The following is a 25,861-nucleotide window of genomic DNA, read 5'->3' on the forward strand; positions in this document are numbered from 1 at the left end:
TGTTCAGCAGGTATGTTTTTCACCATTAGTTTGACAGATGTTTTGATTTCTGTAAATTTCTAACATGAGAAAAATAATTTCTCAGGTACACTCTACTAGACATAAATATTTTGTCTTTGTCGACTAAACAGTTTTTTCCCAAATATTTCACAATGGAAACATTTGTTCAGATAGCTAAGACTGAGAAGCAAACACAAAAAGCATGAATCAATTCATTTTCAATGAGCCTTAGTGCTTCTATGTCAGTTTGACATAGGCTGAAGTATCTAACTCACGTTTGGTTTTGTCTACGTAAATGAGACTAAGTTCAGAGAGTGAACTGTAAGGCTCTTTGGCGTAATTTCAAACACAGCAAGTGCGTGGAGGGACAAACTGCAAGAAATTCTGGATGATAGGCATTGCAATATAATCCAGAATTATCTTTAAAAAAGATAATTCTTGCAAAGATGTCTTGCAATGTGTATGTGAGAACCTGTTTCCAGGCCCTGTTCATAAAACCAAATGTTTTGCCTCCACAAATAACAACTGGCAGCAAGCACAGTAGCTCTTAGCCACACTTGAACTTTGAAAAACAGCCCACCCCACGCCCCGCAGCCCCCTTCCACTGCCCAGCCCCTTCAGAACCCTGGGCCCGAGGTCCCGTACTCGGCTGTCAGCCGGACCTTGGTGGGGAGGAGCCCCCCCTTGCGCCCTCCAGGAGGGATCCAGCAACCCGATTACATTTGTGTGATATTTTCTCTGCTGTCTGCCCGGCGGGAAGCCTCTGGCAACGTCTTAGGCTTGTTTTCAGACATTCATGCTACTGTGGACGCGTGCAGTGAGAGGCAAGTGATCGACTGTGGGGAGACCACCGCGGTCCGTCTGCCCGCCCTTGGGACCCTCTCCCCAGCACCAGCCTCACCGAGGGCAGCTCCTCGAGCTGCAGAGAAAGGCCCCTGAGGAAACGGAATGTTTTTTATCTGCAGAGACCTGTGAGGCATCTTCGGACACGGTTCTGGGCTCAGGTGAGGGCACAGACTGGAGCCTGCGGCGGGCTCTCCTCAGAGAGCCGCTCTCCCCCTTCACCCTACCACCTGCACCTCTTTATCCCCAGACCCCTCGGCCCGCCGAGAGCTCCCTGGGCACGCGGCTGGGCTCTCCTGCGTAACGGCTGCCTTCGGCCACCGCCGTGGTGCTGACCACCCCGCAACACCCCCGGCCGGGAGCGCCGGCAGCGCAGGCTGCCGAGAACAGGGGGCGGCAGCCGAAGCTGGGCAGAGGGCGGGCCCGGCTGTGGAAGGGGCGGACCGGGGCTGGGGCGCTCCGGCAGGGAGCGGCCGGGAGGAGCTGAGACCCCGCCCGAGGCGGGCGCGGCGGCCACGTCAGCCCCGGAGCCGCCCCACCCGCCTCCGGCCCAGAGCCGGATCCCGGCGCGGGCCGCCCTTCCGCCCGGCGCCGGGGTGAAGGCGCCGCCGTCCCATGCTGCTTCGCGCCCGGCCCGCTCTCCGCGCCGGCTGCCGCCGCTGCCCTCCCTGCAGCTCGGTAAGCGCCGCGCCGCTTCCCTGGGGCTCGCCCGGCACCGAGGCCGCGCCAGTGGTGAGGGAGGGGACCGCGCGGCAACCCCGCCCCGGCGGCCGTCCCTCGCCGCACACCCCTTCTCCCGCCGCAGCCCGGCCGCCCCCCGGCCTCGCGTGGCCGTTACCTCTGGCCTTCGCCACGGCGGGTCCCATCGGGGGTCCTCGGGCCGAGCCGCCCCCGGGCTCTGCCCGGCTTTATCTGCGAGAGGCGTCCGCCGTCTCCTTGACGAGCAGTCCTCCGCCCCGGAGCGGCTGCTGGCTCACAGCTACCCGGTCCTGTCGGAAAAATGCCCCCCCCTGCGGTACTAAAACTAAGTTTGAAGGAAAAGTGAGCCGTACTAAACCCGCTTTTTTATTGTGATATAAGTGGCTGGTATTAGGTGTCATTCAGTAAAGCTTTGCATGGTTACCTCTTTCACGATATCCATAATCAAGAGATGGTCTGTCACTTGCGTGGTCTTCAGAAAGCAGATAATTAGCCATCAGGAAATTTAATGTTCACATGCAGTCTGCACAAGCTGGCAATGGGATTCTTTACTAACATATATTTACTGAATAAGTAGGAAAATGTGCTTAATTGCTTTTTCCTCCCTCTTCTTATAGGTTGTAACTTTTGCAAGTCTTGTGACATGAAGTAGGACAGCCAGCATTTTGAAGAGCTCCGTCATAAATACAGCTGTATCTCTGAAAGTTAGTGGATTTACTGGAGTCTCTTCCCAAAGCCTGCTCAAATCAGAACCTGTAAACTTTCCAAAAGCTTCATAATGGAGCTCTTGGTATCCAAAGGAGATTATCTTAGATATTTGAAAAGATCTTTATTGCTAGTTTTAATATGTGTAATAGTTCTTGTGCACACTGATCAGGACTACTATAGTTTACTTGGAGTATCCAAAGAAGCAAGTAGTAGAGAAATACGACAAGCATTCAAAAAACTGGCATTAAAGTTGCACCCTGACAAAAATCAGGTAAGTTAAATCTTTAACAAGTCAAAGTTGGTAAGTTAATGGATCTTAATGTTTAAACAAAATATGGTTTTAATTTATCTAAAATGTTTCTCTGTTCTTGTGAAGTAACATAACCACCTGATAACATGGTTCAGCTCAGATTTTCTGCAGAGAAAATTTACAAAAAGGGATAGATTTGTCATACATGGCTGTGTTGAATTTGGGCCATGTTAAATTGCTATAGTAAAGAAAAAAAAAGGCAAGATCATTTAATTCTCAATTACATTTTTGTAAATGGAGGAAAACTTATGTCTGTACCATATTATCCTGTTGGTAAACTGATGAGTTTGTCTCTTTCCGTTTAGCTTAGGGCAACTTACTGTTTCCCTAACATGAAGCCTCATCTAAACAGCAAACACCATCAGCCTGTACTGAGACATCAGTCTCCAAGTATCAAACAGGACAAAACAGAAATTCTGGCACTGCCAAGGCATAACAAGGGAGGGTAGCAGGGAACTCTGAACAAACTAACTAGAGAGAGAAGACGGGGAACAGCTCAGTCTGTGTTACCATATTTTCCGAAGTACAAAGAAATAATTTTTAAATTTAAACGTCCTTAGTTTTTCCTCAAGATTTCCTGAAATAATCAGAAATTCACAGGAAATACAAGGGTTTGGATCTTTATATGTACAACTGCACCTGCACAGAGCCCCAGAAGACAGTGATGTTCCGTATGAGCTCAGGGCCAGCCTGCACAGAGTACGTTGAAGCCTCTTAGGCGCTCATGTTTTACAATGGATTTGAACGTGACAGAGCTCAAAGAGAAAGCCAAATCTCAACGAAGTTAGAAATGCCAACTTGTAGCTATTAACTGCAAGGTTTATTTTTCCTGTGTTGATACCTTTCAAAATAATAACATTTTGGGTCAGATTCTGTAGTTTCCAAGTATGCAAATACTACTAAAGATTTTTCAACATTAAAGATGATTTATAGAAGATGAAGCCGTTACACAAATTCCATAATGGTAATTTATTTCATGTGTATCTAGGTAAATAAGTCAAGAATCTTTCAGGAAAAAGTGTCTTTTGAATGAAATGTGTAAACAGAAGTTAAAAGGGTGGGAGAATGCTACAGATTTTTGCTCACCACTGTTATACTGCCACAGCTCAGAACCCAAACTGGGGTTCAAAATATGTCTGTGGATTTTTCACTGTTCTAATTCCAAAGCTACCTAGAACCAGAATGCTATTTAAGGGGGCCTCTGTCTACACCATAAGATCAGAAAGGATGAATCTGTCTTTATAGCAGAGATTTTCAAACTGGATGAGTGAGGATTCTAGGGGAGTAGAAAAGATAATAGAGGAAATGGTAAGTCTTCATTCTTGAGTACTTTTTTTTTTTTCTTCCATTGAAGAAAGAGAGTTGAAAAGAGGGATCACAGGAGAATGTTACAGCCTCCTACCAGTTCACTTTGTATTTCAGTTGGTACTTTAGTGAGGATGAAGAAATGAGCAGAAGACACACCTGGCTTCAGAAAAGGAAAACTACTGTAGTTTGTTTGGAGATCACTGCTTAATGTCTGCTTCCATCGCAACTGACATTGTTAGTAGGGATATAAAAATACTTCCAAAGTTTGTTTTCTCAGCATTGTATGTGCAATATGGTTTATTAATTACTTACTAATTATACTTTTCCTTAAATAGAATGATCCAAATGCACATGAAAATTTTTTGAAAATAAATAGAGCTTATGAAGTACTTAAAGATGAAGATCTACGGAAGAAGTATGATAAATACGGAGAGAAAGGTCTTGAAGATCAGCAGCAAGGAGGTCGTTATGAAAGCTGGCACTTTTATCGCTATGATTTTGGTAAGTTATGATGTATGTTTGTGATTTGCTTAAAACGGTCACAAGTCAAGGCAACATTCAGATCTCTATCAGATCTTTTCACGCACTTCTGATGTCTCCTCTCCAGATTTCTGCCTTTTTTCCTGTAGCTGTTATTTTCTCTGTGTTGATGCAATCTTTTACTTACCCTGTTAATGGCTACCCAAAAATGCCAAAAATGTAATAATCTATTTCCCTAGGCTTTTGTTCCTGCTGCTTACCTTTTTGCTGGTCATCTAACTTCTTGGTTTGTTTTTTTTTTTAAAGTGCAAAGCTTTTTTTTTTCCCCACTTAAGTTTCAGTGTTAGTATTTCATCAGTATTCTTTTTAACTCTTTAATGCAGGAATACCTTTTTGTTTAGATAAAGTATTCTCAAGTGAATTTTGAGAGGAGGTTTTTGCACTGTCAAGCCTATTTTATATACAGTTATACAATTAGAGATCAGTAAAGTGGTAGTAGAAAATGAAAAAATAACAACAGAGTCATACCTAAAATGATCTTGAGACAAGTTATTTAATGTTTGTCTCAACAAATTTTATGTATTTGTAGGGAAAGGCTGGGATGAACCGTTCTCAGAGCTGCTGTAACAGGTGTAAGCTAAAATAGGGAGCTGAGGAACATGGTTTGATTGATACGAAAGAAAAAGCTGAAATGAACCTCCACCTTGGCAAAATTTTTTCCTGGTGTAATTCGATTTAGTATGTCCCAGTCTCTAAAAAAATAACGTCTGTGCAAATTGAAATTGAATAAACCAGAAGTGCAACTATCACATGAAAATATGGAAATTACCCTAGAACTTCAGATAAACAGATTTAAGAAATTTTATCTGTCTGAAGTTGCACTGCTTGATTGAGAAATAATATACTTGAATGTCTATTTACTAGTCATTTGGAGAGTATCTATATCTATATATTTTATATATAAATATATATTTTTATGTGTGTATATATACGTAGATATTATATATATGTATTGATGAGTGTATGTTTTCTATTACATGAGATATAAATGGATAGTAGTATAAAAACTACCTTGTCATCTGTAGAAATTAATTTTTCTCATTATTTATTTGCATTTAATCCTTGAATACTCAGGTGAAATGGCATCTCACCAGAGATCCGTAGCCATAGTAGCATAATATAATGCTGCCTAATAGTATTTTTGGTATCTGCACTGCCTTTCTTGCATACTTGAAGCAGTAGATTGTTTTGTTGTGACGTTCTGGGTGGTACTGGTTAGCTTTTTGGAAAAGCTGTCTCCCTCACCTTTGTTGTGACCACTTGATTCCACTGCATTCTGACATTCTGTTAGTGGAAAAGCTTGTGGCTGAAACACCTTTGTGATCTAAATAGATAATACCCGGAGGCTGAGAGAAGTGAAAGCTTCTAGACATTACATATAGCGCGCTCACTAAGAGCTGAACCTTCTTGAGTTTTAATCTGACAACTGGTTGATGTTGTTTCTAATACTCTTGCTGTAACAATGGTAGTTCAAGTTCTCTGCTAAAACACCAGAAGAACTTTCCTGAAGTGGCTTTTGTAGCATGAGGGTGTGGGAGTTCATAAGAGATTAAGGTTACACATTACTAAACAAATATAGCTTTGTTGTAAAAACTCTTTACCAGCTTACTATTTCAGTTTAAGTGTACTGTTTTCTGTCTTGTGAGTAAGATGATAGTTCGTTTCTTCATTTTAAAGATGTCAAAAATAAAAAGCAATTGTTGGGTTTTTTTAATAGGTATTTATGATGATGATCCTGAAATTATAACATTGGATAGAGGAGAATTTGGTAAGTTTTAAATAAACAGCTATCTGTTTGACAGTATGGTAACCCAAAGTAACAGTTTTTACATTCTGAGCTGTGTATCTATAGACTTCTATTACATATCTAGACAAAAAACTGCCAGAGAATCATCTTCAGATGAAAAAACAAACAAACCCTTAGCACTTCCTGTAAGTGCTAGTTAGCAAATGGATCAATATCAGTAAACAGGTTAGATTAAGTTTGAAAGATATTTTGCGAGATCTGTAAGAGGAAATTATTTGAATTAAAACTTTGTTTCTCTTAATTTATCATCACTATTTTTTTGTCTCTTGTCTAAAAATGCACTTGATAGAACTTTTCTATTATATTTCTATTAGTTTTTTTTCCTGTGAAATCCAGTCAGTTGTGCCTTGCACAAGAAGTTCAATACCAGAAGGTGATACCAGATACTAAAAACACACCTAAGTAAAACAAGGTCTGGAAAGATAACGCTTTCAGTCAGGACATAATTTGTGGGTTTTTCCCTTTTAAAATTATAGCTAAGATTTTTATAATTAAAAGAGACTAGAGGGAGAAAATACTGGATTTTGTGTGATTTTTTTTTCATCTGCATTTTGAGTACAGTTTCCTTTATATGGACTGAATCTACCTAAAAAGATTGCCTGGTGGAACCCAGAAAGTACATGAAGTGATAGAAGGAAATGGAAAGTTATAGTGGGTAAAAAATCTTTTAGAACTTGTATTTTTGTTTTAAGGTAACCAGACTTACACTAGCACATATTTCAGCTAGGTTAATCTGTAGAGAGTAAACTTATTCTTAATTGAAAAAACAGATGTCATGGTGCCGATATCCTCTGAAATAGGATTTTTGCGCACTTGCCTACAACAGCGAGTATGTGCAAGTGAGGTTCGGTCTTTATCCTATCAGAGTGACTGTTACTGACTGTGTCTGACATATAAATACTTAATTCAGCTCTTGGGGAAAACAATATAGTAAAAATGTACATTCTAGATATAACTGTATTGTAGATGTGTATTACTTACAGTTTTCTTCTCTCCATCTAGATGCTGCTGTTAACTCAGGAGAATTATGGTTTGTCAATTTTTATTCTCCTCGATGCTCCCACTGCCACGAGTTAGCACCTACGGTATGTGTAACAAGCAAGTTAACTCTGAAAATTCATTGGTTTTAACAGCATAAAACTTAATGAAATTAATTTTTACTCGGAAGCTGAAGCCAAAGACAACCATTCAATATGCCAGGAATAAAACATGTGCTGATTTTTCATTATATCTTTATAGGAAAATATCCCTTTTTTTTTTTTTCCCTCTTTTTTTCTAGTGGAGGGAGTTTGCTAAGGAGATGGATGGAGTTATACGCATTGGAGCTGTCAATTGTGGAGATAATAGAATGCTTTGTCGAATTAAAGGGATTAACAGTTATCCCAGTCTGTATGTTTTCAAAACTGGAATGGTGAGTGATTAAAACTTCAAACATTTTTAGAAAGACTGAAATCTGGAAGAACATTTCTTTTAATACTTCTTCAATCATAGATCTTTATATAATGATCTTCCTTTTAACATATTACTTCCTTTTAGTAAATTATGTTTTCTTTTCCTTCATCTTGGTTAAATTAATTTAGAAAGTTAACTTCGAAAATAGATACCTGGTTTATACAGTGGATTTTTTTAATCATTTTACTGTGCAACATATCACTTCTGATTTGGGAAGATGTTGTCGGCAGTGGTGCTCTAGCGATGCAACGAGTCTACTTACACAGTTTTTCTTATAGTATTGTAATTGACTTTTCAAATACAAAGAGTAGTCTGTGGTTTTGAGTCTAAAGAAAATGACCGTGTGCCTAAAGAAACTTGGAAATTCCTTCCACAAGATTTCCTCCATGCAAGCTGCATTATGTACATCACACTTTATAGCTGCTTGTTAAGTAGTGGTGCTGGGGTGGTGTACAAATTGCACTTGAATAGTTTGGCACGTTTTGACAACGGTGAGATTTGAGAGGCTGAAGGCAGAGATTGTGCATATGCTAAAGGGACTGATGGAAGCAATTTTTATTTAAATAGAAATGTAATCATTGGGAGTAGGTGTTTCTAAGACTAAATTATCCTTGTATTGCTGGACTTGGGAAGAAATCACATTACAAAATTTAAATAAAAGTTAAATTCCAAACATTCCAATAAGGGAGGGAGAGAACAGTGAGAGCTAAGGCTTGGGAGGGGTGTGGGTGGGGTGTCCCACGGTTGCATAGGTACTGTTATAAACAAACAGTAGGTTTTGGTTGGTTTGGGGTTTGGTTTTTTGGTTTTGTTGTTGTTGTTGTTTGGGGTTTTTTTAAACTTTGTAAACTTTACTCTTTGTCTTCTATAGCAACCAGTGAAATATTATGGAGATAGGTCAAAAGAGAGCTTAAAGAACTTTGCCATGCAATATGTTACAAGTACAGTCACCGAGTTATGGGCAGGTAATGTTCACATATTTTGCTTGGGGTATTGTTCTTGAAATTGCTTTTACAATATAAAATATGGGAGAAACTATGTATACAGCTGAATCTGTCAACTGTCGCTACGTGTTATTTTTGAGATCAAAAGTAGTTTATTGTAATTTGCTGGTACAAATCTAAAACCTTCTTGTTTCATAGTCACGTGTAACTAGTCACATACTGATGCAAATTGTTTCGCTCATAGGAAACTTTGTTAATGCCATTGAAACTTCATTTGCTTCTGGTGTTGGTTGGCTGATCACCTTCTGTGCTGAGCGTGGGGGTAGGTGTATTAAATACTTTTCAAATAAGGTAAACAGGAAAAGAAAGTACTTTGGCTGATAGTGTCATAATCCCTTTTGCTTCTAACAAAAAGTTGTAAAACATCTTAGATGATCACAGTATTTGGATTGTGGGTCATTTAAGCTCCATTTGAGATGCAGTTTGACAAAAGGGACATTAATAGAGAGATTATGCTATTGTGCTTCTGTAATGTGACATGAGTCATTACAGCAGCACTCAAGTGTAACCCCTCAGGAAGGCAACTGGCAGAAAAGGCCTCTGACTTCAGTTTGCAGCTCAAGCTCAAATGACAGGTACTGCATAGGTACATGCCAGCTTGTCATGGTAGCTGAGCAGAAGAAAGGATGTATCTCCCATTAAACCACCAATACTCAAAAATTAGCTGAATAGTTTCTCTTAAGTTAGGTTTGGACAGTAATTGGCTCTTACCACTGATGTCATGACAGAGTTTAGATTTGCATTATTTTTTGTAGCTGTTTGACTTTCTTGGCATTAGTACTGGATACAGCATATGAGAAAGTTCCTTGGTTAGCTGGTAGAGCTAAGTAAATGCACTACACCTTTGACAAATAAAAGATTTCGTGGTCTTATGAAGAGACCTTTGCTCTGTGAACTGAATAACCAGAGCTGCAGTCTTGGATTTACATTTGTTAATAGCTTGATCTCAAATTGCAGTCCTTGTGTTACTTAGTTTTCAACATTGGTCCAATTAAAGTGAGGTTGTTGCATCTTCTGATTTCAGAAAAAAATCTGCATCAGAAGGTAACTGTTCAAAGTCTGGGTGGGTAATCAGAGCATATGAATTATTTATTATAGTGAGTTATTACTTGAATCACAGAAAGTTGATATATCTGTTGAAATCTCATTCCAAGACAGTATGTAGATACCTCTTGGGTTGTTTTTTTTATTGTTTGGGGGTTTTTTAAACACTGGTTAAGAAGAAATTTTAAAGGTAAGTCTTAGTATAGCAAATAAAATATTCAGATTTTTAAAATAAGATATCTGTGTTGATGAAGCAAGAGAATGTTATTAGTGTTATTTTTAACTTAGAGTAGACAACCATGAAGTGCTGATTACTAGATGTTACAACTTTGAGTCACTGAAATACTGGACAAATAGCCAGGAAGCATGCCTTTTGAAATGGTTACTTTTGTAGGGAGGAAAGGGGTCATTCCAAACAAGAGTAGGTTTAGTGCATTAATAATTTGAAGTTTTATGTTTGTAAATAAATCATTTTTATTTTGCAGATTGCTTGAGTTACCAAACACGCCTTAAGCTAGCTGGCATGTTGGTAAGCAGTGTTTCACTTTGAAAGCATTACCTATTATAGTTAAAACAAAATTACAGAAGTGAAAGCATGAAGTTGTAGCCAAAACTCTCTCCGAGTTCAGTGAAACCAAGATTTCACCCAATAGCTTTCAGAAGAGTGAAATATTTTTACTTAATAGCTATTGGAATAACATTGTAATTCACTAGTTAATATTCATTCATATTTTATAAAATTCTTTAAAAATGCAATGCAGTCTCCTTCCATTTTCTAAATGTTGTATATAATTGCTTGTGTTGGGATTTTCAAAAGCATTTTTGAACCTGAAATTAAAAAATATTTTTTTTGTGTTTGTTTTGTTGGTTTGTGGTTTGTTTGTTTTTTATTACAGGAAGGTCTTGTTAATGTAGGCTGGATGGACTGTGGCACCCAGGGTGAGCTTTGTGATAATTTAGATATCTCATCTAGTACTACAGCATACTTTCCGCCTGGAGCCACCATAAATAACAAAGAGAAAGGAGGTGTTTTGGTACGAGTTGTTTCTCAACTGTTCTGTATTTAGATAAAATAAGGTGATGACAATGATAAAGGACTGTGTAAATAATTTCCAGATTGATTATATACAACTGAAAATATGCTTTTTTTCTTTTTTCTGCTAAGCTTGTATGCTCTGGTATGAGTTTGTATGCCTCCTGGCTTCTAAGGCAGCAATCCCTGGAGGTGGTCCCCAGTTTGCTGGTGTGCTGGGAGGGTGAAGAGGAGCAGGCTGCAGCAGCAGCAGCCTGTAGCTCTGCCTAGCCGCCTCCTCAGGAGCCTCCCCGAGCAGCCGTGGGAATCCAGGGGTGGGATATGCTCTGTGACAGGCCCCAGAGCTGGTTCTGAAGCTGCTACCCACCTATCCTGGGCAAGCTTGGAAGATTTGCCGTGTCCTCCCAGTTTTTATTCCAGAACGAATATGCCCCAAGTATCCCAAGTTTGAGAAATGCTGCTCTGAACAGAGTACTGACGTGTGTGATAAAAGCAGTCCTGCGTTGTCTGTCAGCATGGATTATGTTCACCCATATTCTAATACTGCAACCTCGTATACATTCGTATGCTACTTGTAACCTCCTTAATCAATGGGAGGCATTTCTCAGTTTGAAGAGCGGCTTGTTCCTTTATTGTCACTACTGTTATCTATATCTTTAAAAGGAGGAAATTAAATTTGTAACCTAGCTACTTTCAACCTTGTAACTTACCAACTCAGAGTTACCGATTCATATTACATCCTAAACTGTAAAAATTGCTGAAATTAAATATCTGTACAGGGCAGTTAAGGAAGGCTGTAAAACTAGATTGGAAATTATGTAAACTTGATTGGAAAATTTGGTTTGAAATTTGAATTTGGGACTTTTAGCACCCATTTTGACAAAATATGATATTTTGAGATTAATATGGTAGGAAAATGAGCTAAAAAGCAGTATTCTGAGAGTAATATTTGTGAAACTACATATATGAAAAAGAAATTGATCAAATAACATATTATTAACTGTACTCTTCAGTTGATGGAAAGGAACAAATCAGAATAATTTCCTTGACAGTTTGAGTACTAGTCAACAACAATCAGGTTGATGTTTGTAATTCCTTGTAATAAACACAATTAACTTTCCTTCCTAGTTTCTTAAGTCCTTGGATGCCAGAGAAATATATCAGGAAGTAATGCAGCATCTGCCAGACTTTGAAATTATCTCTGCAGCATCATTAGAGGTAATTTTTTAAAAATATGTTAAGATTTCTTTAAATAATATATTTTTATATTTTTTATCATTACTTTTCGCATTTTTTCAAATCCTGTTGATACAACAACCTAGTATTTATTTAACCGAAAGTGACTTCCCCCCCCCCCCCCCGCCGTGGCCAAAATTATTTAACATCGTTTGTCTACATTTACTTTTGTTGTTTAGGAAAACAACAAAAGTAAGAAGGGGGCCTGTATTTAACAGGAAAACAGAAAACCACAGCAATTGCCATTGCAACTCAGTCTGCACTTGTAACTTTCTAGATTTTTTTTAAAATCAACTGCATTGTAGAGAATATTATTTTAAATATATTTTGTCAGTAATGTAAGAAAGAAAAAAAATTGTTAATCCATGATAAATTATGTATGAACTGAAATTAGAAGTCATAAAAGTTACTCATGTCTTGGAGAAAAAAAAGAGGAAACCTCTTTTTGCACTTGTAGTAGTACTTAGCATCTTGATCTACAGTAGGAAATGCACATGGAAACAAAGAGTACAGAGGGTAGCATGTAGCCAGCTTACTTTCAGATTTTTTCCTCTTTCCTGCTTATGATGCAGTAAAGTGAAGGTTAGTGGAAGGACTACATGAAAGACCTTGTTGAGTGGAGGAGGTCACTCAGAGATCAGATGAATAATTGGCCATTTGCCTTTATAAAACATAAAAGGAATTTACAAGTTGGTATAAGTTGGGAATAATATTTTTTTCTCTGTGTTTTTGTTGTGGGGCGGGTTTTTTTCCTTTGTTTAAAGGACCGTCTGGCTCATCACCGATGGCTGCTGTTCTTCCAGTTTGGGGAGAGTGATAAATCGAATGTACAGGAATTTAAAAAACTTAAATTTTTGCTTAAAGATGAACATATTCAGGTAAGACTGCTCGCTTGTCTAGTGTTAAATACCATTTACATTCAGAGAACCAATCAGTATGTTTTTCATTATTAGCTGTAACTACCACCTGCCACCTTTTGGTACTGAAAGAAATATACTCTTGTATGGTAGATCTGTAGTAAAGTTTTTAATTTAAAGCAAGCAATGAAGTTTCCCGTATGGTTTGAATAATTTAAAAGTAGTTAGGAAAGATTATCTTTTAAAACTGCTCTCTCATGGGAGGTGTTGCTGCAGATCCTATTCAGTTAACAATTAAAAGTCAACACTTCAACATCAATTTGATGGTTGTGAAACTCTATTTTAATTACTCAGAAAACCCTATATTATCTTCAAAATTTTCTTAAAAAGAAACCAAGTTTAAACTTTGTACTAAAGACATATGGAGTGTTATTCTATAAGGTATGTATTTTTAGAAAATCATTGCATTGACTAGAAGAATTTTAATGTCACATCTGTTTTAGGTGTCTTTTTGCCTCCTTGCTGTTTTGTTTGGAGGGGGGGAAAAAAGGGGATTCTTCAAGGTTTTATTCCCCGTTTTAGCCTTTAAAAATCAGCAAACAACCTCATATAGCTGTGCCAGTAGGTTTCCTCAAACATCATAGTTACAAGATTGTCTTAAGACCACTCTTGTTTATAAAAGGGCTACTACTTTTCCATATTTTTACCTTTTTTTAATGAATCATAATTCTTACTGCTTTTCAAAATATGTTCATCTATATAACTTAGGATGCCTTAATTAAAATGGCACTGTCTGTTAAATAGGTTGGCAAGTTTGACTGTCTTTCCTCACCAACCATCTGCAACAAACTATATGTCTATCAGCCTTGTTTAGCAGTCTTCAAAGGAAAAGGAACTGGAGATTATGAAATTCATCATGGTAAGGGAAACTTTGGCAAGTTTAAATCATTACATAATCACTTTGATATTACACTGTCTTTGGCAAACTGCATTTGTTTTCCCAAAGAACAGTTTTGTACTTCCAATATTTGCTATTTTTCTTCTGACCTTACTGTAGCCTTGTACAAACTCATCTCCTTTGTTTTTTTTTGGTTTGTTTTTTTTTTTTCCCAGGTAAGTAGTCATCAGATGCCAAGCGATGTGTTTTGTCTTTACAATTCTGTCTATTTCAATATCATACAAAAGTACATAGAAATGGAATCTCTGAAGCTGATCAGGACAGGTTCTGCTTTGGGTAGGATAACCAAAGAATGCTGTAAGGCACACCCTTCATAGAGGCTTAACATGCTAGTTATACAGTGCTGCCAACTTGAGAAGCTTTGATTTGATTTCATGTGTCACTGGACTAAAACTTAATTCCATGTTTTGTGGACTTTCATCCAAGAAAATCTATATTGTGACTTTTACTTTCATTTCCAAAGTTGCAGTTTCCTTCCAGGAAAGGTTGGAACTATGTTGCTGTGTACTACTGAAAGTATTCAGAAATGCTGGTTGAAAAAGAACGGAGCCTTAAGCAAAACTGTATATTGCAGTAATACATGTAGCTTCATCCAGAATGCGGCACAAGACAATTATGCAAGATGAGGTTCTCAGTTTCAGCCTCTGAAGTATTAGAAACAGCTTGCTAGAATGAAGTCAGAACCTCAGTACTGTAATAAGGAAGAAAGGAGAAAAGTTTTTGACCATTTAGAAAAGATTAGTTGTATCTAAGCGGAAAAGACGATCCCATACATCTAATGATTGCTGCTGGGAAAAGCCTTATATAGTCTCCGAAATTTCCACTCCTGTAGAAAACCAAGAAAGGGTCATATACATACAGCATTTTTAGATCTTTTTATAATGGCATAGATTACAAATAGTGTAAGAGAAATACATTGGACTACAGTACATACGTTCTTTTCTGAGTGGTTTGGTTTACTGTTTACAAAATAGAGAATGTTTGCCATAGTCATCTCACTCCAGTATTTATAATAATATAATACTTGAAAGAATCAGTGGTTTTTATATACTATGTTGATGGGCTTCAACAGTTTAAAATCTAAGAACAGTAATAAACCTTAGTAAGTCATTGTGCAGTGACTTCAGATTTAATTACCCTGAGGTTCTTATTCTCAGTTCAAGACACAAACTCGTTTCTGCTGACAAATCTGTATGTGAAGGGTATGAAGAGACTTGATCTTTGCCCACTTGAGCTGTTTCAGCAGGAACTTCAGTCACACCTAAAAAGCTGTGATTTATCAATATCTCTTATTTTGCTTGAAGTCTTTACTGTGTTAATACCTTTGCCAAGGCAAGTGTATCTAGAATAGTAACTGTTTAATTCCAACAAACACTAGTAAAACAGCTAGTAGTCCAGTCACAAAAAAAATTAATTTTGTTTGATAAAAACATGTTTTGTCTTGGATAAAACATTTATTTGGTTAATATTAGGTAAATACCCAGTTTAATATTTAGCCAAATATCAACTATCACCTAGAGTATGTCTTACTACCTGAAAGGAGGTTGTGGTGAGGTGGGTGTTGGTCTCTTCTCTCAAGCAACAAGTGATAGGACAAGAGGAAACGGCCTCAAATTGCTCCAGGGGAGGTTTAGGTTGGATATTAGGAAAAATTTCTTCACTGAAAGGGTGGTCAGACATTGGAACAGGCTCCCCAGAGAGGTGGTGGAGTCACCATCCCTGGAGGTGTTCAAAAACCACGTAGACATGGCACTTCAGGACATGGTCTAGTAGACATGGTGGTGTTGGGTTGATGGTTGGACTTGATGATCCTAGAGGTGTTTTCCAGCCTTAAAGACTCTATGATTCTACCTATGTAGGTTTGGACAGTTTAGCATTGTCTTCCTGAGAAAAAGCAAGCCAGTACCTGTTCAATTTATTTAAGCAGGCCATGTTTAAAGATCAGGCAAGGGAACTAACTGAAGAACTCCTGTTGCTATCAGTGAGTTTTTTAATGAGATCTGTCATAGGAAAAAATAAAGTTTTCTTTCTATATTGTTCTTTGAAGGAAAGAAGATCTTATATGACATTGTTGCATTTGCCAAAGAAAGTGTCAACTCTCATGTTATCACACTGGGGCCTCAGAATTTTCCTGACAAAGAAAAGGAACCATGGCTTGTGGATTTCTTTGCACCGGTAAATATTTAATATTTGTATTCCTCTTCTAAAATCTGTTATGTAACTATGTAACAACACACCAGCAGTATCTTGAAAATGTCCTTCAGCATCATGAGATGGTATTGTAATTTCTCATTCCTTGGCAGCACTAGCTCCTAGACTGTGTGGGTTTTGTATTTAGTGGAGTCTGTTGTCAAAGCAGCATATTACTAATCTCAAACAGCTTACATTCTCCTGAGAGCCAACTGCAGGGAAAGCAATTGCGCTTACTTGCTTTTTTGTTTTCTAGTGGTGTCCTCCTTGTCGAGCTTTGTTACCAGAGCTGAGGAAAGCATCAAAACATCTTTATGGTCAGCTTAAATTTGGAACACTAGACTGTACTGTCCATGAAGGGCTCTGCAACATGGTAAGCTGCAGGAACTTAAAAAAAAAAAAAAATCCTTTCAAATAATATTATTTTCTTCTAGTTGGGGGTAGAGGGATGGGGGCAGACAATGCTTGTTCTTTAATAATACTCTCTTAAAGGGTAGTAAACCAAACAGGAAACTTGTATCATCCTTTTTTTCAAAGGAGCAAACTATGTAACCACTACAGATAATATATTAATGCAAAATTCAGGTCACATTTTGCTCTGATTTCATAGTGTTATTGGAAGACTCTGGAAGTGTCAGAATTTAATAATTCCTGGGGATTTTTTAAGACAAAAAAAAGAATTGAAGCAGAACCAGAAAGTTTTTTCTAGTGTGTATATAAGTACGTACGTGCATTCTTTTTGTTCTTCACAAAGGATGATAAAACCCAGTAAAACATTTAAAAATACAAGTTTTATATTGATATAACACTTTTTGAAAATGTCTGCAAAATCACTTCTAATTCAGTTCACCCTAACTGACTTTGCTTTTTGTTTTGTAGTGCTTAAGTGCAGGATCAATTTCAAAGTAAAAGAAAGTTTATTACTTAGCAGAATACTCTTCTTTAAAGATACAGTAATGGAATGAAAAAATGAATTTTTTTAAAATTTTTTTTTAAGCTTGCCCAATTTTCCATGTTTAAATTTGCTTAACTTTTGCTTCAATTAATTTATCATGGTAGATTTTACTGACATTACTTTTCCTGAATTCCAGAAAATACTACATTTTGACAGCTTTCCTGCAACTGTACATTTTATTATTTACTAGAGCTTTTTACGTTAGAAAGTTTGTATTTATCTTTAAAATGTGATTGTCTTAAAACACGCAAAAAATAAGCAAAAAAGAACAAGCTTTTTAAAGTTTTATTTAGATGTGTTTACACACTGAAGAATTCAAATCATGGAAGCATCTCTGTTCAATAGTAAACAATACAGTTATTCACACAGTACACACATTTTCACCTGAAGACTGGGAATAGCTTTAAAGTTAAGGCTTAGAAGGCCCATGGGTTAAGTCCAGTATTTGTGGAGCATGGCAAAAGAACTACTGGCTGGTTTTTAAATTCAGAACAAACTATGCCATCTCTGAATACCATTGACATCTTTTCTGTAGTGATTTGTAATGGTTTCAGACTCCCATCTGCATGTGATCTGGGCAGTTGTACTGTACAAACTGGATAGATAGCAGCTGCGAGCCACCAATGCCAATGGCAGTTAAAGGAAAGTATAAGAAACTTAATAATTCCTTGCAATGTCTTATTGTCTGTTTTGTTAGCATAACATTCGAGCCTATCCAACAACAGTTGTGTTCAATCAGTCTGACATTCATGAGTATGAAGGGCATCACTCTGCTGAGCAGATCTTGGAGTTTATAGAGGTAGGTAAATCATAATCCTTGTTGCAGTCGTTCTCTGTATGTACCTTATCCATAAACATGTTATTTAGTTGGAAGATCCTAAGATTATTTTTTTACATTAATTAGAACAGTAAGATAAAGAGTGAAAATAAACCTTGGGCAAGGAAAGTGATTCAGCAACTGTCAGTCAGGGACTTGACACCTAATGGATTAATTTTCCTACTCTGTCAAGTAATTTCTTTGAGATCATTAGCAAATAACTTAAGATCCCTTCCAATCTGCAAAGTAATAGTACTGATTTCTATCTCATATAGATGATAAAGGAATTAAAAGTATGAAGTGCTGTAACAATGAAAATGCCTCACATACACACCTTGACATAGGAGGAGGTTCACATTTTTTGTCAATTAGCTTGCTGCCCTCCACACTTCTCAGCTGTTACTTGACCTTTCTTAACTCACAGAACTGCAAATAATTGGTACTCATCATTGTTGCTGCCAGAGTTCTAGCACCTGTCTTTCCTCCAGCATTCAGGTTCTCTCACTGCTAGGTCCACAGGCTATTTTCTACTCTTTGAAGAGGCTGTTCGTTCTCTCCAGGCAGCCCAGAAAAGGCAGGTTTAAAAGCACACATGCATGAACAGGTGGAGATCAGTTTTTTTCAGTCGAGATTCAGAGGCTCCTAGTGCATCATATGTATTCTTCTGTAACCCAGCCTAAAGAGCATGGCTGAGTCTCCTACTGCCTGTTCTTGCCAGGTAAGCTGAATTTCTTGCCTTTTGCCTCCCTTTATTGAGAAGAGACAGAAAACGTCACTTTTGCAGCCTGGCTGTATTTTTTTGATAGCTCTTCTCAGTGAATCAGGCGTGTGATTGTTAGGTTGAAGGGCTAACTTGATGCTTCCGTGCCTTTCTGTGATGTGGCATCTTCCCTACCACAGTAGCAAGCAGATTTCACTGAAAGAGGGACATTCTCAGAATTTGGTACAGTGTGTATGTGATGGTGCTATATACAGGATAACTCATTGTTGTGAAGTATATGTCTATAAACTGTCTTTACTTTAGGATCTTAGGAATCCATCGGTGGTCTCCCTAACACCAGAGACATTTGTTGAATTAGTTCAGAGAAGAAAACAAGAGGAAATCTGGATGGTTGACTTCTACGCTCCGTGGTGTGGACCTTGTCAGGCTTTAATGCCAGAATGGAAAAAAATGGCCAGGGTAAATGACATGTTTTTTCTGCTTTTGTGTCCTGTTCTGTGGAATTATTGAGACGATACAACTGCTGTCACAGAGATCTGTCAGCTGAGAAAGTCTAGTGATTAATATTGCAGGCAAAACAGGGAATTCTTACCTGACAGTTTTATATTGTTTCAAATACAAAGTTTTTACTTGGTTTTTTTTTTTAAAGGTTCAGTACACTGATACTGTAATACAGTTTTCCCTCTTGATACAAGTGTGTTTTCCAAGATCTAAGAAACTTTAGTAATGAACTTTTCCTTGCTGCTTAGTGCTTTATATAGACAACAGCTCTTGCCATGCAAACCCAATACAATAGGAGAAAAAGATTTATCCATAAATTAGATAAAAATTGGTTGAAATAATTTGCCACTTTATTCTCACTATTCTTTATGATCATTAGTCATCTTTAAGATAGCACTTAGACCTTGGAGAAATCTCTGACTCGAATTTAAGATTAAAGGAGTACAATCTTATCCATCTTAATTATTTCCTACATTAAGGAGATTGTTTTTCTGAGATCTTGTTTTCTTCACTGAAAGAAAATAAATGTTAAATACCATACACTGATACTGCAACTGATAGAACATCTGCACTGTACCTGGATCTGTCATAATTCATGAGCCTATGGTATGAAATGTGGTAATATGGTAATCCTTACGCTAAATAACCACACTCATATGTACCTTTGAAGCAGGGTGCCTCATGAGCCACATGCATAATGGGAATGTACCTGGGTGGCTGGGTCCCATTAGATTAGACCCATTTACAGGAAAGGAGAAAGCCTTGTGATAATCTCGGTTTGTTTTGTTGGGTTTTTTTTCCCCAACTAAGTGATTGAGACTTAAATTCTGAAGTATTACTGAAAACGTAGGATTATTGATTAGCATATTTGATTGTAGGTTCTTATCTTTTTTTCAGATGTTAAATGGATTAATCAGTGTAGGCAGTGTGGATTGTCAAAAATATTATTCTTTCTGTCATCAAGAAAATGTTCGAGGATATCCTGAAATAAGACTCTTTCCTCAAAAATCAAACACAGCTCATCAATATCAGTAAGTAGTTTACTTCAATTTGGGGAATGTTAGATGATGGGAACAAGATGAATATACATCTTCTGTTGTGTAGAAAAGGTTCATCACAGCTATTACAATAAGCTGTTATGTTACTGTCCTAGATATTGACTTTGTTACTTTAGTGCCATTTCATTTCAGTAATTTGAAGTGAGACTGCCTCAGGAATCTTAATTTTTATTTCTTGTTCTTATCAATTGCCAGTTTTCTAACTTTAAGTGCCTGTTAAAGTAGATTATTTAAATCATATAATATAAAAATACTACTAGGCCTAACTGATTATAGCTTTAACAGAGTGATGTAGCCATCTGATCATCCTCCCTGCCAACAGTCTGTTAGCACTATTGCAAAAAATTTGTTACATATCTAGTCATCCCCTTCATTGTGTCATTAGTGTGGAAACATTAATCATTAACAAAAAAATTCTATGGGAGATGAAATCTGGCCAAAACCAAACAGCCTGTCCCCTCCATTTCATAGTACTGTTTGAAGATCCAGGCATTTCAGGAAGCAGATGCATCTTTTAAGGTAGTTAACTGTCTGGAATAGCAGATGTGTTGCTTTGTTATTTTACAAATTGGAAAGTTCTATTAAATGTTGCCAGATAATAAACTGTAATGCCTCTTCATTGTAGTGTGCAATGGCAGACTTCAGTAGCTTTCATCATTGGACTGCTTGCTTTTATTCGGTTCTTCTCAATATTAAGTTTCTCTTAAAAGCAGAATTATTTTTTTCTTGTTGAAAACCACTAAGTTGGTGAATATGACTGTTAAGTGCCAAATTCCTAATCATGAGTCAGCAATTTCCTGCAAAAATATGGAAATTTGTCTCTTAAAATAAAGATCACCAAAAGCTATCAAGTCAGATTTTGACTAGGTAACTCTATTGAAAAGTACTGTGTTATAAAGTTGCGAACTAGTGGATATGAATCCTGAATTAACCTTTTTTCAAACCTGTCACTGGCATTTTAAAACTAAGCAATGTCCTGAAAGTCTTCATTTTTTACTCCTTAATTCTATATCTTTCAATTTTATTAATGAGACTTATTTATTCAGATTTGAAAGCAAGGTAGAAATATATCATAGAACATATGCATTTAAGTTCATTATTTCATAATCTCCACTCTACAGAGTGGTGTGGTAGGGAGTTTTTTTTTCCTCAAATGTTATTTAAACTACTGTGCAACTGGATATTTTTTTTCTCTTAATCTTTTTGTAGTAGCTACAATGGATGGCACAGAGATTCATATTCACTGAGAGGCTGGGCATTAGGGTAAGAAACTACATCAAACTTTGTTCACAAGCTGCTTATATAGTTTGCTTGCTAGGAGAAATGAATATTTAAATGCTCTGTAAATCAAGAATTAGAAACAGGTATATGTATTGCTTAATTTAAGATGGTAAAAGATGTGGAAGCTTTAACTCAAGCTTTTAAAATGTGGAGAAATAGCATACTTCATACTGTCCACCCATTTTCTGAAGGCCATATAATTATATTGTCTACCAGTTTTAAAAAGTGATTCTCTTGCACTTTGTACTATAAAGGAGGGATTTCCAGACTACTAATATTCTTAATTTCAGAAATTTTTCTTGTGCTTTAATGGAATTTTGATACATTTAAAGTTTTGAGTGGATTATGATTGTTATTCTTCCTTTCTACAGATACTTACCACAAGTGTCTGTAGACCTGACTCCTCAGAGTTTCACAGAAAAAGTTCTGAATGGAAAAGATCACTGGGTCATTGATTTTTATGCTCCTTGGTGTGGACCTTGTCAAAATTTTGCTCCTGAATTTGAGATCCTTGCAAGGGTAGGTTTTTAACCATATTAGTGGATTGTTATACTTGTAATGGTTAAAATCTAATTCATCAGCACTCTATTTCTTAGCAATCATCCAAAAATCACATACCCCAGTGATCCTTCTCACTGCAAGTCCATACTTTTAGGTCCCACTTGTCAGTGGATATTGTCTTGCACAGACCCTCTTACAAGACAGATTTCAGCTTATGATGGGGCGACCTTCAGAATTGTGATATGCTTTGCCCTGAAGTCAAGTAGAAGTGCTCTGCAGAACATGTAGTGACTTCTGATACAAGGTTAACAGTCTGAGAAGCAAGCAACTACTCAGAGATATTTAAAGGATTCAAGCAATGCTTCTCATTTACTTTAGCTGCACTGCTGGCTTATTCAAGTTATTTGCTTACACTCATGGAAACTTAAAGTTTGTTTCTAATAAACATTTCTTTTTAGACTGTTAAAGGAAAAGTAAAAGCTGGAAAAGTAGACTGTCAGATGTATGCTCAGACCTGTCAAACCGCTGATATCAGAGCCTATCCTACTGTTAAGTTTTACCCCTACCAAGGAACAAAGGTAAAGTATCCTTTTTGTGTACGCTGGTGAGCAAGTACTGTTAGTAGATGTGGTTCATTGCACATGAAGACTTAAGAGACTATTTCTGTAATGTATTAAAGTACATAATTTAGATATTCTGGGTATATAATAATAATAAATTTCAATAATATTTTAAATAGTAGGACAATGATACAGTAATAATGTGTTATTGAAAAATGATAAATTGTAAATTAATAGAAGAATAATTGAAATGTGGGCTTAACCAGAACCAGGGTTTAATGTGACAAAACGTTTTTCAACCTTTACCAATTCTACCACCAGCTACCAAAAGCAGGCAAAGTTTCTCTCTAAATGAAATGTGGAACAACTTAATTTTGGCTAAGGAGAAATACTCTTTCAATGTAATCATAGCATTTCATTATAATTTTGATTTAAATAATGTATTTTAAGATAGAAAATTGATTAAAAATATTTAGTTGTATTATGTCTCAAAAGCAAACCTTATCAAACCATTTCAATAATCATTGTGACTCTGAGATCAGTATTTCCTACTAACAGATTAGTAGTAATAAATTAAAATACGGAAAAGTATCCAGGTAGTTGTAGGAAATTGCCTTTATTCTTGTAAAACTATTAAATTCCAAGTCTTTTTAGATGTATTAATGCTAAAGAGAAAGTATTTAATGCATTCTGATAGTTAAACTAATTCTTTTAATTATCCTTTCCATTTAAGTGAATCTCTTACAGGACGTTCTAGAAATCCTTCCTTACACAATCCTATCAAATTCAGTGAGACTTTTCTGTGGTAAAGAGTAATGGCTTTTCAGGCCTCAAAAGTAGCAACCCACACTGACAGATTTCATGAGCATAGATTATGAAGTGGCAGACTTTGTAATGGCTGTCTACATTAAATACCTAATTGAATGAATGTGAGAAAGTTATAAATATTTCAGGCTTCTTTAAGTATCAAGACAAAATTTGTGTAGTTTTGAAAACTAGCAGCAAACCCAACACAGTGGTTCTTGCTATAAAGACAATTGGCATTGTTTAAATGGAGACAAAAATATATCTGAATCATAAATCAACCTACCAAAGCCCTTGTCTTCCTCCCTGTATTCATCCTGAATTTTATCTGAAAGTAAGCAGATTTTCTATGCAGTGTAGAGCATGGGTAACATGTTGCACTTTTTTTTTTTTTTTTTTTTAGAAAAATGTTCTTGGCGAATATATAGACAGCAGAGATGCAAAAGGTATTGCTGACCTTTTGAATGAAAAATTAGAAGTAATTCAAAATAAAGGAAAAAGAAAAAAATCTAGAAATAAGGTAAGAATACTTACCGGGGACCCTTTTGCAAAACACTTATAGTAAAGAATACTATATCTTAGTATTTGCTCTTTGTCCATGAAATATTAAATTACCATATCTTCAAATAGTACCAGGTACATTTAATTTCCAGTCTTGTTTTGGTTACTATTACTTGGTTATTATTATTCAGTTACTGTTATTTATTCAACCTCAGTTCTCCATGTCCACAGATGTAGCAGAGAATACCGCAGTTGCAACATTAGTTATGGTAAGACTTAGCAGAATTTATAGATATCCATGGGACAGCTTTGTTAAACGGTTGAGAAGCACTGTATCCTTACATGTAATCCTTAGAATAGGCTTAGTAAGCAGGCACCAAATTACAGAGGCTGATTAGTGCAAGATTGGGATTAACGTTTTAACTCAGAAGATATTAATACACAGCTGTTAAGAAGTACCTTGAATTCTATTTAAGAAACATTTGTCCAGTCAGAAAATTAGTACCACAGAGAAATTTAAAATCACAGGAAAAAAAACCCCATTAATCTTGATTATTTTTATTATTTGTACTTTAGAATAACTTAATTGTTTATTTTCTTGTCACTAGGATGAACTGTAATTGGTACTGGAGGTAGATACGATACAAAATATTCTGAAGCTGTGAATACAGAAGATACCACGAGGGAAATACAAGGCTGATTACCTTCATGACAGGACAAAAAAGATGAAAACCAGTTTGAATTCACAGGCATATATGACTGTATGAATTCTCTTTAAACTGTGGGGAGATGAAAGCGTTTTGGTTTTGGTGGAGGCATTCAGTGTTTCTGCAAGTGAATTATGCATGTCCCTCTTCTGATACACCAACTATGTTCTTCCTAGTCAAACATTGGCATTGACCAGAAATGTGGACTGTATCACTTTGCCTACCCAGTTACTAGTTCCTTATGTTTTTCTGTCTCTTTTCAAACACTTTTTGAATGTGGCACTCAGCCTGTGGCTGAATATGCACTCAAACCAACCACTCTGCAATGCAGAAACACAATGAGGGATTGTCTGTTTGAAAGACAGAGTTTTATCTGATGATTATTCTGCTTCGGGGTTGCATTATTGTCTAGTCAATTAGTAAGAAATAAAATCAAGAACCGATAGCAGGATAGGTTTATTGAATTACATTGCTCCTGCCCTCGAGTGGATTACAATATTGTGGCACCGGTGGCAGTGCCTGGATGAACAGAACTTTGAAGAGCTTTTGTTGGGTTTTTTATTTTCTTTTTCAAATAATAAAAAAAAAATCAAGGACTTCAAATTCAGTGTTTCAATGACTTTCAAATTTAAGTTATGTCATAGAAGCATCTGCTTAAGTTACTAGGTCATAGCTTTATTATTGTCTTTTTAAATATGAATGTATTCTGTGAACATATTTAACCTCTTTTGGTATTACCACTTTCCCTTTCTCTGCAGACATGTTTTGGGGGTTTTTGTTTGTTTTTATATAATCTTTAGGCAAGCAGGATAGCAAGTGCCTTTTTTAATTTAATAATGAACACTGTAAATTGCAATGTCTTCTCATACATCTTAATAGAATTCCCACTCTTTAGAGTAATATTTTTCATAGCTTCTCAATAGACAAAAAAATTACAGAAGACAACAAAATGTCTGCTGTGTTTGAGTTCAACATTGAAATGTTTGATGTTTTCAATAAAATGCTGCTGAGAACTTGTCAGATGGACTTTTCTCCCTGCTTTCCATGTATTTAGATTTGGTATGACTAGTCTCTGTAGTGTGAGTATTATAAATCTGTAAATACGTTGTTATCTACAAGTAATTTATTTTACAAAGAAGGCAGCAAGAAATAAAACGAAGAGAATTCTAGTAACTTTAAGACATTCAAACGCTTCTTCCCCTACATTCAGGGGGTGCCTCTCTTGCTTTGTGGTTTTGCAGTGTATTAATCTGAGAAAGAAGAGAATGTATTGCATCTATTTTTTAATAAAGTAGATCTTCCCACATCCAAATCAAACTTCAAACTCAAAGTAAAAAATGAAAATGTTGGTATTTTGTGACTTAATACAAACTCCGTTTTGCTCAGTTATTACATGTATGTTTAACTATAACTTCATTTCCTACCTCCTACCTTCTTCCTGGAGAATGAGGTCATGGTTACATTCT

General features: G+C 36.7%; 1 protein-coding gene across 1 annotated transcript; it reads left to right on the top strand.

Moving 5' to 3' along the window:
• The first annotated feature begins 1,364 nt into the window (after positions 1–1,364).
• On the top strand, positions 1,365–25,568 carry DNAJC10 (DnaJ heat shock protein family (Hsp40) member C10). The gene is made up of 23 exons (XM_054829571.1): positions 1,365–1,521; positions 2,160–2,521; positions 4,204–4,369; positions 6,126–6,176; positions 7,218–7,300; positions 7,495–7,626; positions 8,539–8,632; positions 8,856–8,933; positions 10,201–10,244; positions 10,612–10,749; positions 11,877–11,966; positions 12,749–12,862; positions 13,646–13,760; positions 15,847–15,974; positions 16,246–16,362; positions 17,642–17,743; positions 18,786–18,941; positions 19,881–20,014; positions 21,251–21,304; positions 21,694–21,841; positions 22,282–22,401; positions 23,591–23,707; positions 24,297–25,568. Exons 2-23 carry the CDS (start codon positions 2,321–2,323, stop codon positions 24,306–24,308), a joined length of 2,394 nt encoding a protein of 797 aa, XP_054685546.1. The 5' UTR covers positions 1,365–1,521; positions 2,160–2,320; the 3' UTR covers positions 24,309–25,568.
• Positions 25,569–25,861: the final 293 nt, after the last annotated feature.

This window comes from Grus americana, chromosome 6 (assembly GCF_028858705.1).
Source record: "Grus americana isolate bGruAme1 chromosome 6, bGruAme1.mat, whole genome shotgun sequence".
NCBI classification, from domain to species: domain Eukaryota; kingdom Metazoa; phylum Chordata; class Aves; order Gruiformes; family Gruidae; genus Grus; species Grus americana.